Genomic DNA, 16,042 nt, shown 5'->3' with positions numbered 1-16,042 from the left:
GTCCTAAGCTGTGGAGGCTAGCAAAACTCCTTGTAAAAAAGAAATAGTTCCATGTTTTTGTCACCCAGAGTATATTTTCTTTTTGTTGCAGGCTTAGCATTAAATGAGCATGTTTTGTTATGCAGGCATGCATGCACACACACACACACACCTTTGTGAGTGGTAAGTCTGGTAAGATCATAAGTACTGATTTTTAGTGAAAACCTTTGAAATTAATTTTTATGGGAAATAATTTTGATTGATGATTATGTTTGATCCTAGAAAGCTACTCTAAAACTAACTTGTGTTGCTCCAAAACACATCTCTTGGTTCACCGAACCTGCTCCAAAACTACCTTTTACTATGCCAAAGCTGCTCCAAAACAGTATTGTTCCTGTTTCTGGAGCTGCTCCAAAACACTCAAGTCCACTTTCACCCCTGTTTCTGCCCTCTGTTGGCTTCATCAGGGTGTAATAGACAAACTACCAAGCTCTCCTGGTGACTCAATCCTTACGCCAACAGCCATAAAATCTGGGCGGCTACTGCTTCCGTCGCTGTAGCGACGCTGGTTTTCTTGATCTTTGTAGGGAATCTTCATTAGTGCGCCGCCGGTGCAAATATAAAGGCTCCGTAGATCTTCGCAGCTCGAAGCCCCACAGAGCAGTCACAACTGCTTCTCTCACGGCTTTTCATTACCTCTCGGGTCGTGCGCCACGAGCCTTTCTGTGTCCAATCTCGTACGTGAACGGGGCGTGTATGCTCATCATCAGGGCCTCACGTACCGACGCCGCATCCCAGTGCCCGGCACGCACCTCGCACCCTCTTACTCATGACTAGAGACTGGAATATAGGCAAATGCCTATTTTGTTCCTTGCGTTTCTATCGTGCCATTTTGATATATGAACATGATTTAGATGTTAAGACGGATTTTTACGGAGTTTGTTTTAGTGCCTATAAATGCCTATTTCAGGTGTTCGTGCCTGAATGCCTATGAGTGCCTATAAATACCTATTTTCCAAATCAGCGTTGATATGAGTGCTATTTAAGTCCAAATTTTGTTTTAGAGCACGGTTTGAAACCATTATTTATGTAAAGAAGACAACAATGATATTTACAAAGACTATCAGTTTCAACAAAGCACTTTAGTTCTAGCAACGTCCGCAATACAACGGCTAAATGAGTGAAATTACACTCTCTGGCCACCATACGGAAGCGATTGGAGGAGGAGGAGCATGAGGAATGCAAAAAACGCTATTGCTCAGGCCTAAGTGGAAGCAGCATCTGCAGGGGAATGAGGAGAGAGAATTAAAGATGGGAATAAGGGTGGCATCTATCGCTGAGACCATAATCTACAGAGAGCTGTACAGTGTCCTGAAGGAACTTAAGAACAGCAGCTTTTTCTGTACAGCCGTGGGTAGCTGGAGAATGAATTGAAAACCGTGGAGGGCCACTCATGGAAAGCTCATGTTGATTCAGTGGTGGCAAAGGCTGCCGAATCGTTATACTTAATCCAGCGAAGTCTGAGACGGGCACCATCATGTTTACAAAATTAACGATGCATTTAGCATACATTCCTTGGCATATGTCTTTAGGTGACAAACATGAAAAAATACAGAAATGACTGCAAGGTTTGTCCTAAGCCATTACCCAAAACATGACAGCTGTGCCAATATGAACATTGAACTACGATAGAAAGTGCTATCATCGTACCGAATTAAATGCGGTTAAAGCTCCTATGTCACGCATTTCATAATAAAACTCCCATTCGAAAATGATTGTACTTAAACAGTCCTCTTCGTGCAATGGTAATTGTTTTGAGCTATTGGAATATTGCATCAGATCTAATGTTTACATTAATTTGTTTTTTGTTAGTTTCATGACTGAATGAAATGGCTTATAAATAAAACAAGTGTGCTGTTTAAATGAAGGTGTGTTTTCTTTGACATTGTAACCCATCGGCTGCAGCGCCTTCGAATAGAGAATGTGATGGGCTCACGGCTTTTATTTTTTGTGAATTCATTCTTTGAGCATGCATCTCTCTCTAGGTGACATAAGAAGTAAAAGTTGAGCACTAGAAGTTCTCACGTGCCCAAATAAAAGCGTTCTACCGAGGTGATTTTTGAAATTAATTTGCTACAAGCCAGAAAACCATGCATGATGCGAAGAGGCAAGCTTGAATCCCTTGGTTCTCGCCCTTTGAAGTCATCGCAAGTATATTTCCTTCCCTGCTCTTTTCGATATCAGGGCTGGAGGATCACATGATGCATACGCACTAAGAACATCATGCGCAAGCTAGGTCACGTGCGCATGACGTGCCCTAGCCTACTCTTGTGCGTACGCCATTAATGTTGTGTCGTTTCGGCATTCTCTGTTGTGTGTTACCCGTTTCTGTGGGATGGATTAGTCAGTGGGCATACTCTTGAAGAGGCTGGGATGGATCATGTATCATAACAGCGATACACATTGTTGTTTTGCTGAAATTGTGGTCAGAAACGATGCACCCAACACAAGCTGAGCGTTGTCGGGGTTGACTAATGCACGATGCAGGAACGACAAGAAGACGCACACTAGTGAAATGGGGTAGTAGCAGTAGTAGTGGTAGTGTGTGTGGTTTACATGACAAACCCACGATATGATCATGAGGGATGTCGTAATTGAGGTCTCCGAAAATTTTGACCATGTGGCGTTCTTGAACTTGCACTCACATTATGCAGTTCGCCGGCATCTATATTTTCGCCTCTATCTAAATGCGACCGCCGCAGCCGGAATAGAACCCCCGACATTCGAGTAAGCAGCGGAGCACCCTAGCATCTGGTCTACCAAGGTGGACGCGAAACCAGGGCCGATCAGTGTATAGCATTTGGTGGCCAAAAATAAAAATGACAAGCTGACATTCCGTTTGCACGTTTTATTATTTTTCTGGGCTTTCATTCATTGTACTCATTTTGAAAGGACAGCACAAAGACGCTGGGAAAAGAAAGACATAGAGAAAAAGAGCACTGTCTTTCTTTAATTTTTTTCTTTGCGCTTCCCTATCAAAATGATATGCCACAGCTAGCCCCAACCAAAGTACTCCTCATTCATGCTACACAACAGAGCACACAAACTACACACGCTACTAGAATAATTTATGTGCAACGCTCTTAATGAAGTACTGTTTAAAATGCACAATATAATCTGGAGACAGGACATTTATTGTGTCTTTTTACAGCGAAAGTTGTTATGAGATCACAACTCGGGTCACGCGCCACCCCGTAGTTGTCCGCCGCCGCCACTGCCTCCACCGGTGTTCGTTACCACATTGCACGAAATTAGAAAAAAAAAACCTAGCGTTAATGGCACAGTGGGGCTCGAACCCGGGTGTGCTAGGTGCTATCTCAGTATTCTACGACTAAGCAACGCTGGTGCTTGGGAATTGTTGGCAAGCCTGCCCAAGGCAGGCTTAATGTCAGAAAAGCAATCGCGTTAATACTACTTAAAAAGCGCTTTAAAACCGCGAAACACGAAAGAACAACCAGTTGTCGCACAATGTGAATAGCGTAACAAGTGAGTCGTCCAGTGCTACTAGGCATTACAAAAACTTGTTCTTGTTCACCCATTAACTGTGCCGCATACCCACTACAGGCATAAATGGGCATCGATGACAGCCAGTGCATGAGCCATTGACACAAAATTCTTGCAAGTGTTTAGTGGATATACCAAATTTCTCAGGATAATCACGAAAAATAGCATAGTGAATGCCGGCCTACTACCAAAAAAATTTCATTAATAATGCTGTAGTGGTATCAAGGAAATCTGCTTGCAAAAGTTATCCACTGAGTGTTTATAAAAGGCTCTGAAAGGCCACTTCTCTAACTTTCTCTGTGACTGTGCTGGGCCTTACGCGCAGGCCTGGCATTTTTTTTTTAATATAGCCAGCGTTTAACCAAGATCTGATAAAGAGTGTATAGTGAGCGACGTCTGAGCGTGAATGTCAACGTAAAAGAGCGACGGAGAAACAGGACCATTCCTTGCTGTACGTCACTCCCTCCATCTTGGGGCGCCGCCCGTGAAAAGGGCAAGTGGCATTCAGTAGAATTTTAGCATGGTTCCGCAACATGTAACTTTCCAAATCTTAACAGGCACGATCCTGAGTGCCAAGTGCATCTATTAAGCTTGTCAGCTTGAAATGCCCGAACCTAGTGAGAGGCCCTCTAAGGTGTTCATGGACAGGGGAGAAATTATGCGATTAGACCTGGCACCCTCCTTTCTGGGGTATCAGTGGTCTGGTTGTTTGCTGCTGTGCTGCCCTTCTTAGCCACAATGAAATGAAAGAGACCCAGGAGCGTGGTGATTGGACAGTGGGCACTTGACTCACAATGACGGGCAATAAAACGAAAGTCCGTAATCTGTAAATCGCATGGAAAATGCATGCCTATGTTCGACCGTTGGTGCCTTTGTGCTACCTTAAACATTAACATGTGTTTTTGCTTCTTGTTGTAGATACAAGTCACCGACGTCTTTGTTTTAAAATATTTTAATTTTTGTAGAAATTTATATTGCCTATATTTATGATTTTGATGGCTTAGAACGGTGTTTTACCTGCCTGTCCTTGGCACCTAAAAAACCCTTTTTAGTGCCTAAAAATCTGGCCTCTACTCATGACATACCACTGGCAATGCTCTGTCATTATGCAATGTGCTTGTGTAAGTCTTAAATGTGCAGTTTTCCCAGCAGTGACTTGAGCACAACCAGCAACAATGCGTATGTGCCATTCTCGCACATCTATATCTTTACTTACTGCATATATTACTGCCCATGTGTCCTTGCAGCGAGATATCAATGGGCAGCTTTTGATATGATGTTGAATCCACCTCGTCTGTGTTTCTCGTGGACAGATCTCATTATAATTTTGTTTTGTCTGCGTGTGTGCCCTTAGTGAAAATTATGTATGATTTTGCAGTTGTGTCTAATGGGGTGTCTCGGTAGTAGTGAGTAAGATGCTACTTGAGCAGGGAATGAAAGCATGAGACTGTGAATTGTGCCTCTGAGTGATGACTCGTGATGGATGTGCAGATCCAACGGGCTGTGTGCGGGACATGATGATCACGGAGGCCTTCGTTCGTCTGTTTGTTGAGCTGGTAGGACATTGTGACCAGCACATCATCATGTCGGATGATCTCAAGGAATCCACCTTTCAAGTAAGGTTTTGCGACACCTTCAATATATAGGTTCTCGTGTTTTAATATAAAAGTCATTTTGTAGTTATGTGGAAAAGGCATTGATGTGTAGGGCTGGAGTGCGGCGAAGCCCGTGGCAGGCTGACAGAGGTGTCTAGGGACCGGCGAGTGACGACATGGAGACGAACTTTGCTGTGGCTGATGAGAGAATGCTCTCCCACGTTTATCGTGGCTTTTTAAGGATTTGGAATAAGGTGATTGTTCAGTGATACACTGGTCACATGAACGGCATCTGCACACAGGGTTAGTTGCCGAGAACGGTCCTGATGAAGGCTCAGCTCCACCTTAGAGCATTTACAGGAAACTCTACCACACCGGTGCATGAACTCGAAACCAGGCATTGCACGACAGAATGTTGTTTCCCCCTGGGAAAATAGCGTCCTTATACAATATTGTCACGATCTGTCCCGAAGACCGTGCATGAGAGGGAGGGCCGAGGTGCCGCTGTCTTACAAGGACGACCCCACATGCATGGTGGAAAAATAGCTTCTGACTGCCGAGCAGTGCTCGTCAGTGTTTGTTATTCAAGTACATCCAAGGTTGCCTGCTGAACTTTGCGAGGTAATGAAACTAGGCTACGCACGGCATCACATGCTCATTACACCCCTCACCCACAGTTATTGTACACAAAATAAAAAATGCAACTTCAGTCGGTTCGACGTTGGTTTAGGTAGGCGAAAAGCGGCCTGCTGCCCTTCGCCGTCGATTGCTCCACCTGAGTACAGGTGTTGAGGGACTAGGTACGGTAGCACTGAGTGCTGCCTGAGCCGCTCTTGATTCCTCCGGAGACTCTGCCAGAGTTGGCAGAGATGGCACTGAACTTGGTGGTGACCCAACTAGTGGCGCACAACTGGAGGCGCCTGTTTCTTGTGAAATGGTTGTCTCACTGGCCGCAACTGGTACTGCCATGGATGCAACACCGGTCCCACAATGAGCCCTCACATGGTCAGCATGTCGGTGCCATGCGGTTCCATCCTGCATTCGTACGAGCAGAGAGGAAGAGCTTGCTGGCTAGACCACTTGTCCAGCAGACCAACGTGGACCAGAATGGAAATTCCTGGCGAATCCTGGCATTCCAGGCTTGGGCAAGGGCCCAGGACGGCATCCTTTGTCAGCAGCCAGCTTCTGTTTCAGCTGTTTGAGGAGCACTGTGGACCGAAGGTCTGGGTGTGAAATATCGAACAGTGTCTTCACCATCCGTCCCAGCAAAAGCTCACAGGGCGCATGGCCTGTAACATCATGAGGTGTAGTCCGATATTGGAAGAGTATGCTGGCGACCTGCATAAAGAAATTTCCAACCTGTCTCTTCTTATGTTTGTCCTTAATAGTCTGCACCACCCACTCAGCTGCACCGTTCAAAGCAGGGTGGTACCCTGGAACCCCAAAGTAGGGTATCACCACCCTGGAATCCCAAAGTAGGCAGCCTTACTCCAGGCTCAGCTCAGTGGCCTTGTGACTGTAGGGGTGCTGCACCAACTCCTCCCCTCAGAATACTGCCTTCACCACCTGGGACATGACCGGGTCCCGACTGGTCACCTGCAACACAGCAGACCTAGAAATTACCTCTGGGTACGCAGTTTCCAGCATGAGCACTTCAGCTGGCTCTGGAACAGGAGCAGGCACCTCTGGCAGTGGCAACCGACTTAGGCCATCAGCAGGCCCCAGGTCTTTCCTGAATGGTACACCAACTGGTAGCTGTAGGCCGCTAGCTTCAAGGACTATCGTACCACTCGAGGTGATGCCTGCACAGGGACCACCTTGTCTGGCCCCAGCAGTGGTTTATGGTCTGTGACTGCCTCAAACTTTTGGCCGCACAGGTACTGGTGAAAACGCTCGACGCCAAACATGAGGGCGAGGCCTTCCTTGTCCAGCTGGCTGTAATGCTGCTCGGCTGTGTGAAGACAACGAGATGCAAACGACACCGGCATTCTTGGCCATCCTTGTCTGTGTGCGCTAGGACGGCTCCTGCACCTTATGGTGATGCATCTACAGTAAGGACCACAGGTTTGGCTGGATCGAAGTGCACCAGCACTGTTGCTTTGGTGATTAGCTGTTTACTGTGCTCAAAGGTGTGAGGATGCTGATACCTCCTGTAAAGCTGTTTGCGCCGCGTGGTGCACTTGTCTCGCCCAAAAGCTTCATTTCGGTTACAACCACGGGGCGGAAGGTGGCGTTGTGTTCGCGAGAGTTGACCACCACTATTGTCATCACCATTATGAGATAGTGCATGCAGTGACCCCTGGCGGAAGCGAGCCTTGGTGGCGGGCGAGACTTGAGCGAGTTTCTTCTGCGCATGGTGGTTGCTGCGATCGGTTGTCTGTAGCGTGGGTCCTCGGCGCGTGGAACCGTGGCCTGCGCGCCGGAGGGCCCACGTGAAAAGTCAAGCATTGGCGACGCTTTCTTGGGTATGTTATTGTGTGTTTGTCATGTTATCGCGTTTGTCATGTTTTGGAGTGTGTGGAAATTGTGTGTAAGGATGTCTTAGTGGGTTGATCACGATTGATGTATCATTCGCTAGACAATATTGTAGCTCAAAAGTAGTTAAATAAATGTATGTGTTTGGTTTGTACTCACTGTGTACACTTTGTCCGTTCACTCCAAGAGCATGGCGAGATGCTCGCCTCGTCGAGACCCTACAAAGGCCACGTCCTCCTCCTTTCTCCATGCCCAACGCTGGCCATCTCGAAGCAGAATGTGCAGTGGCTGCAGGTGTGCAGACAGGTTGGGTAGGAACCTCCTGTAGAAACGGATGAGACCAAGGTAGCTTTGCAGCTCTTTCTTGTTTCGGGGCTTCAGCGCCTTCAGAACAGCCTCAACTTTGTGAGTAGTCAGGCCGGCCTGGGAGATGACCTGTCTCCGGTATTCCACACTAGGAACCATGAATATGCACTTTTCCCGAAACCAGCCTCTGGAAGTCGGGCCAGAACGTTGTGCAGATTTTGCATGTGGTCTCCGTCGTCAATACCGGTGACAAGGATATCGTTCGAGTACACTGCCACATGCCTCATGCCCCTGAAGAGGTTGTCCATCTCTCTCTGAAAGATGGCTGGTGCCGAGGCCACGCAGAAGGGTAAACGCGTATACTTGAAAAGCCCCATAGTTGTCGATATCTTGGCGTACTTCCGTGAGGCCTCCTGGAGCATCAACTGATGGTACGCGTCTCTAAGGTCGAGCTTCGTCAATTTCTGGCCACCAGACAAAGCCGACCATAGATCTTCAATACGAGGCAGGGGGTACTTTTCGATGGTAGCGACGGGGTTGATCATAACCTTGAAATCCCCACAGATTATGACACTGCCGTCTGGTTTAGAAACTGGAACGATGGGAGCATCCCACTCTGCAGTCTTGACTGGTACCAAGATGCCTTCTCGCTGTAACTGTTGTAGCTCCTGGGTGACACCGTCCTTAAGAGCGAACGGCAGCGGGGGAGGCTTGAAAAACCGAGGCTGGACTCCCTCAGGTACATGGATGCCAGCAGTCATACCGGTGAATTTGCCCACCCCTGGCTTCAACAGTAATTGAAACACTTAGGAAGCTCGGGATGTCTTGTACGCCATGTAGGGCTGCTTCCTGGACGTGCCCTTCTAGCAGCTGAACACCCAGTGCGCAAATCCAATTCCTGCGAAGCAGAGTCGGTGACGACCCTATGGTCAAATAGAGAGGCAGGGTTGCTCCCCTGTTGCCAAAACGATTGCTGACCTGGGCCTGGCTTTGGACCTCAGAAAGCTCTGCCGAGTAACTCCGCAGCATGATGCCTGAACTCTTGATGGCCGCTCCGGGGAAGATCGTTTTGAAAAGTTTGCCAGCCATGACCGACAAACTGACCCCCGGTGTTCAGTTCTATGCAAATGAGGTGCCCGCAAACTTCGATGGTGTTAGTACGTACGATTGCACAAACAACCAGACAAAGCCTGTGTGCCACATGTCGAAAATACGTGGGTTCTCGATCACGACGTTGAGCCTGACTGCGGAAGAACCCGAGCCTACTGCTGCACTTCCTTGACACCACTGCGACACCTACCTCACGGCAGGCTCGTGTGGAACCTGGGCTTGATCCAGGTTGCTGCTGTGGTCCTCTGTTCTGCTTCCCCGTTCGGCATACTCATGCAAGGTGCGCCGTTTTTTCACACGAGACACACTGCGAATATACGAACTGGCAGTGTGAGGGAAAGTCGGCGTCACCGCAGCGACTGCATCTACCCGCCCTTGCCACCATCTTGTTGGCCACTGCTTCTGATGACGCTGCACGCGCACTCTACCACTGCTTCTGTTTTGACGCCGCACGCACAATCCCACCGGCATCTTTTCTTGCAGCGTCCATCGCCAGCGCTGCTTTCATGACGTCGTCCAGTGAGGGGTCTGGAAGTTCTAGGACACATGTCTGCATGGTGGGGTTGTTTATGCCGCAGACGAAACAGTCCCGTAGCAACGAGTCCAGCTGGTCCCCGAAAGCGCAGGTACTCGCCAAACTTTGTAGCGCAGCGATGAACCGCTCGAGGCTCTCCCCTTCTCAGCGGCTCCGTTTTTTGAAGCGGAAACGCTCTATTAGCGTGGATGACGCTGAACTGAAGTATGAGCGCAGTATAGTGAGCAACTCGCTGAGCGTCTTGGTATGCGGTTTAGCCAGTTTTAGGAGGTGGAGCAAGAAATTGAAGACTTGGGCTCCGCAACTTGCCAGGAAAATGTCCTGTTGTTTCTCCTCGGGCGTGTCATCGCAGAACAACACGTGAACTTGCACCTCATAGATGGGCCATGCGGACCTGTCTCCCTCGAACGGCTCAAGCCTTTCGTACAGCGGCAAGGCATCAGATGCAGTTGTTTTGCCGCTCTTGGTGACGTGGGTTAACTCGTTGACTGAACTCGTTGCCAGTGTCACGATCTGCCCCGAATACTGTGGACAAAAGGGAGGGCCGAAGTGCCGCTCTCTAACAAGAATGACCCCATATGCATGGTGGAGTAACAGCTACTGACTGCCGAGCAGAGCTCGTCAGTGTTTATTGTCCAAGCACGTCCATGGTTGCCTGCTGAACTTGGGGAGGTAACGAAAATAGGCTAGGAGGGCGCCCCACGCTCGTTACAAGTATGAAGAATGTCCTGAACTATGTTTAGTAGCTGATGACAATACAATTTACACATTTTAATGAACAATAACTGCAGTAGAAGTAGCCAGCCAGCCTTTAGGTGAGATAAGATTAATAGCACTGTTCAAACCACAGAGAAATGACCTTACATTCAAGTTCCTGTTAAAACCCTATCCCCATATAGCTATTTCATAATGACGGGAGATATATATGTATTTTTTTAACACTAAGGAAAACAATCGAAGGCATCCGTATAACTGCTAGTGGTTTTCCACACCTACTACCTGTAGGGTCTGAACATAGGAATTGAAGCCTGAATTATTATGGACATTGTCCTAGGAACAAACAACCTCAGGGTAAGGAAAAGAAAATGCGCTTTGCCGACACATAACACAAGTTCCAACTTGCACTGTTCAATGAACTGGGCATGACTATGCACAGTTCCTCTGCGGCCTCTAGAGCAGTATAGCCCCAGAAGACTCACTACTTTAGTCTGTGACTAGTCCTTCAAGTAGGCGGGGGGGCTTACGTGTCCTCTGTGGACGTGAGCCCACAAAGAAAACCAACACTCCACAGCAGCTTTTTTTTGCTCTCTTCGTGCGCTTTGTTGAAAGGAGAAGGATTTCGTGGCAGGGACGGGAAAGAAGGGTAAACATGGCACGAGTGAGAGACACCCTCGAGGTGCAGTGCCGTGCTCCCGCAAGGGGCAATGGCTCCCAGACAACACAAACACAACCTCAGGACGTCCTCAGTATGCATCTGTGAGGACAATATGACACCCTCAGAATGTCCTCTTATGGTACTAGAAAGACACTAATCCCGTCCCCTTGTCCATACACATAACAACCTCAGCACATCCTTAAAATAACAATTCAGGACTTTTGCAGTATCTTTTCAGAACAACGATAGCGTGGCCGGTTCGGTACTGTGGGCAGTGATACTACTTAGGATTTACTTCTTTTCGTGATATTTCCATACATAAAAAAACACCTGTGAGGTCTTGAGTAAATATACTGTATCAATCAACAAAGAGGTGACAGTGCTGCACTATTAGAGTAAAACAAACAAAGCTTGTTGACTGAAATTCATTTATTTAACAGTAATTAATCGCAACTGACAGGTTTGTCAGGCACTCGAGTCCGCGCACAGTCTGAAACAAGAAAAGCAGTATCAAGGCAGTCAACACAGCTCAATCAACTACGTTTGTAATCTTCCTCGAAAGTTTGACACAGTGTCCTCATCACCACGTGTATTGCGCCCAATGCACTCACTAGTGTTAGAGGCTCCGCTCTGACAGCCTATCAGTAACTCGACACGGGCGTTGACTTGACTTGCCTGAAGTCGGGCCATGTGTCAGATGCAGAAGTCGATCCTTTCACGTTGGAACCAGGCTGCTTCGAAGCCCAATAGACTTCTACTGGTGGACGTCACAGCGTGACGTCACCGGTGCATGTGCAAGGCGGTGGTTGGTAAAACATTTCCGCCGGTGGATGAGTGGGGTGCAGTGGCTCAGTGGTTTGGACAAGTTTTTTTTTTTCTGTTTGAAAGGTTAGTCTTGATCTCACAGTGGCAACATTAGTTGTGGTATCTGTCAGAGAACATCTAGGTGTGTCGTAAAGTGCGTGATGAAATATTTGCCACACTGCCTGGCTGTTTATCTCGGAGAAGGGAACACACATGGCGGCCTGTGCGAACAACGGCGGCATCGTCTTCGAAAATGTGCAGTGTTGACTGTGGCGTGTAGTGTGCGTTGACAGGCATCGACAATATTGGCTCACCTTTACGGATGGTGAAGCTGAGAATATTGTGCGTGGTGTGTGCAATGTGAATAACGTGATGAGTTTTGCTTGCTAAAACACTGGTATTCGTTGTGGGCTGGTTTCAGTAAACGCTTGTCGATGGAACTTCACGATCTGACATTTTAGTCAAAGTAAGAATGCAGTTGACGCAATAATCTGCGAGTGGTTACATCTCAGCGCTTGCATGGCATGCAGAAAAATAGAAGTGCATGATCTCCGGGTGACATATACAACTACGCATGAGCTATAAGCATATGTTGTGTACTATAGTGTTGCTGAATCTGCATATACGCTTCACTACAGCTATAACTCGTATGATCGGATACCTGATACGTATTAATGGAAAAAGCGGAAATTTTCGTTTCTTATCTACTTTGTACTTATACGGCTCGATCCTTATGGAGTAACAGTGCACATTAGAAGTTTGTGTATCAAGTCTAAAGGAGCAGTATAAGTACGAAAACATGTTATAGGTATCAAATGCGGCAAGGTAACTGTGCCAGATAATAATTAAGTGGTTGGGTTTTACATCATGTGAATTTTCACTGGGTTATTGAAAAATGTAGCGGCAGAATTTCACGAGGATATGTTAACCTCAGCCTAACTTACGGCAAGAAGTGCTTCTTTTTTTTTTCATTCATATCTGATAAGACTTTTGCGCAATGACTGAGAATCTTATCCATGACTTCGTGCACGGCAGCTCAAAATCATGCTGCCGCCAAAGCTGTGCCTCATTTAAAACTGCATTGCACATGCCACGATGAAAATTAAATAAGTTTACATCCATGCCATGCAAATATCTCTCAAAGTTCCAATTACCATATATACATTCAAAATGTTCGATTTCGAAAAACACCACATTTTTTTTATGGCTGCCATCTACGATGATGAAGCCCACTGCGTGCTAGTCGAGTTTCTCAGTACTCTCATTAAAGTTTCTCCATCCATCCATATACGACGAGCAAACTTACAAAGCATGAGCAGTCACCCTTCCACGGCCCCCATTTTTCAAAAGCTGTGACTTTAGAACATAGCAATGTAGAAATTTATGTCGAAGGAATGCAGACACCCAGCTGTCTATGCAGAAAGATGCCGCCGGCAGAACTTTCTTGCCAACCAGCACCTGCTCCGACAGAGGGTATGGTGGGTGGGGATCCCGCAGTGACGTCACACTGTTTACAAACAGGGAGAGGTCTATTGATCGCGATTGGCTGTTGTTCCAGGCTGCTTTGAACCACACCTAGCCGCGGTCGGCTGGTGACAATGCATCCATGATCAGTCTGAACGTTGAGCAGCCCAGTGCACCCATCAACACGGCAATTTACCTCCCGTCATCACCTAGAACTTACACTTTCACACATATCTCTCTTTTAATCATAAACACAAAGAACAAAGGACACGAACCTTCTCTAGTCCACTGCACTTTCTCTGACAGAGCCGCCGCTGCCATTTTGACAGTCAGTTGGCTTGGAATGGCTTGGCTTCTTGACTATCCAGAATGGGGCTGCATAGTGAATGGTTGCCAGCTGCTAGTTTGTTATTACGCGCTACAGTGGCTTATAATGACTAATTTAAGGCTGTGGCATTTAAGAACACACTGTTTCAAATGGACATTTTGCAATACTCGGTTCGATCATTAAGCGCGACGCATAATTTGAAAATTTTCTGCCAAAAAAAAGCAAACGAGGCAAAAATATACAATAACTTTATGGCTGTAAGAAACAGTGTGGAGAAAGTTTTCACGTATGAAATGCACCTAGTTTGTGCGCAAAGGTCTTGAGGAATTATATCTAAGTGCTCAGTGCAATGCTTTTGTCATCCCCAAATTATCCTTAACAGGACCTTTTCCGAACCAATTGTCCTCAGAAAGCACTCGAAAAGACGTTTCTGGGACAAAACAGCTTGTGTCGTTCTTAGTAAGTACTAAGGTCAATGAGAACTGCAAGGATGATAGTACCATATGAGGACGACCTCAGGACATTGAGTGTTGTCTGGGCTGCAGATGAAAGTGCCCTTTTTTCCCCCTTCCGCCACACATTCATTCAACCCAGCGACAGCTTTCTTTTTTTCCTCTCTCTCTCTCTCTCTCTTTACGCGCGGTGGTAGAAGAGTCTTCACATGGCAGAGACGAAAAAGGGAGAAGCGTGACATGGGCGCATCGCAGATCGGCATTTGAGAAAAAGCAAACCTTCCACCACAGCCTTTTCTTTCCTTTTCATTTCCTTTGCGCACAGCGTTGAGCTTTCGCAGGTGCCGCCGGGGGATTAGGCTCTCTGCTGAGAGCATTTTGGGAGCGCAGTATGTTAGAATTAACCCTCGCAAGTGCTTGGGCGTTCCAATCACCGGACGTTTTCACCCATTGGAATACACATAGCTTTGACGAACCTCATCAGGAGTTTGAATTGATCGGAAGTTCGAATTTAGCGTGTTCGAAATAATGAGATTCCATTGTATTACGTTTGGAATAACTACACGTTCGCCCCACATCAGGAGTCCATCAGTGCATGAAAGCTCTTCTTATACATGGAAGTAGGACATTAGTGCTGTGTCAAGCTTTTTTTTTTAGGGGCCATCTTTGAGTTTTATACTATGACCCATTTTAATGTTTCATTGGAAGCAGTAGCTGCCTGAACTGTCTGCTTAACGACTACATTGGTTACAAGGGAGACAATATTTTCATCTAGGATAGTGGAATTATTGTTTTGCTATTGGAGCCTTCACAATGCATCAGCTACATGGTTTTCGGACGCTTTGCAGTACTGAATGTTGAAGTTGTAATACATTAGCGTAGTCTACCATTGAAATTACGGAGAGGGCGTCTGCCTGAATTACCTGCTCCTAGCAGGGCAACGACCGCCTGGTCATCTGTCCTGAGCATAAAACACCTAGCCCACTGCTAGGTGTGCTACCGCTCACATGCAAATAAGTATGCTAATGCTTCTTTTTTGCCCACAGAGTACTTCTGTTTTGTAAGAGTTGATGTTCTGGATGCAAATACTATGGTGTGTAACTGAGAACTGGCATGTTGCTGCAAAACTGCATCTAGGCTGACATCAGAGGCATCCGTCGTGACAACCATTGACAATGAAGGACCAAACATTTTTTACAAAGGGGTTGAAAGATCTCTTAAGCTGTCATTACGGATTTTTCCTCCGCCTCCTGTTACACTGTACTGTGACGAATCAAATAAAGCAATCAAATAAAGCAATCAATCAATAACAGGAGTGCACACAAGACCCACGAGTCCCATCAGGGTATCAATCACACTAACCCAGACAACACAAACACAACCTCAGGACATCCTCAGTATGCCTCCGTGAAGATAATATGACGCCATCAGAATGTCCTTTCATGATACTAGAATGGCACTAATCCCGTCTCATACACATAACAACCTCAGCACATCCTCACAACAACACTTCAGGACTTTTTCAGTGTTTTTTCAGAACTACGATAGCATGGCCGGTTCGGTACTGTGGGCAGTGATACTACTTAAGATTTACTTCTTTTCGTGATATTTCCATACATAAAAAAACACCTGTGAGGTCTCGAGTAAATATACTGTATCAATCAACAGAGAGGTGACAGTGCTGCACTATTAGAGTAAAACAAACAAAGCTTGTTGACTGAAATTAATTTATTTAACAGTAATTAATCGCAACTGACAGGTTTGTCCGGCATTCGAGTCCGCGCACAGTCTGAAAAAAGAAAAGCAGTATCAAGGCAGTCAACACAGCTCAATCAACTACGTTTGTAATCTTCCTCGAAAATTTGACACAGTTTTCTCATCACCACGTGTATTGCGCCCAGTGCACTCACTAGTGTTAGAGGCTCCGCTCTGACAGCCTATCAGTACACTCAACACGGGCGTTGATTTGACTTGCCCGAGGTCGGGCCATGTGTCAGATGCAGAAGTCGATCCTTTCACGTTGGGACCAGGCTGCTTCGAAGCACAATTGATCGT

At 46.7% G+C, this 16,042-nt stretch overlaps 2 protein-coding genes across 7 annotated transcripts in view; one reads left to right on the top strand and one right to left on the bottom strand.

Moving 5' to 3' along the window:
• LOC119169168 (uncharacterized) overlaps positions 1-14,228 on the bottom strand; it is a 109,683-nt gene extending 95,455 nt beyond the window's left edge. For both annotated transcript variants that reach the window (XM_075886339.1, XM_037420272.2), the window contains exon 1: positions 13,483-14,228. The gene's annotated coding sequence lies outside the window, so the exon portion shown is untranslated. The remainder of the gene's footprint in view (positions 1-13,482) is intronic.
• LOC119169167 (DENN domain-containing protein 2D) overlaps positions 1-16,042 on the top strand; it is a 647,735-nt gene that overhangs the window by 435,603 nt on the left and 196,090 nt on the right. For all 5 annotated transcript variants that reach the window (XM_037420269.2, XM_075886337.1, XM_037420270.2 and 2 more), the window contains one exon: positions 5,035-5,159. In XM_037420269.2, coding sequence (XP_037276166.1) covers positions 5,035-5,159 — 125 coding nt within the window. The remainder of the gene's footprint in view (positions 1-5,034; positions 5,160-16,042) is intronic.

The sequence above is a fragment of the Rhipicephalus microplus genome, chromosome 2 (assembly GCF_043290135.1).
Source record: "Rhipicephalus microplus isolate Deutch F79 chromosome 2, USDA_Rmic, whole genome shotgun sequence".
Classification (NCBI taxonomy): domain Eukaryota; kingdom Metazoa; phylum Arthropoda; class Arachnida; order Ixodida; family Ixodidae; genus Rhipicephalus; species Rhipicephalus microplus.
The sequence above is the reverse complement of the archived record's forward strand: the minus strand, read 5'-3'. Positions and strand labels throughout refer to the sequence as shown.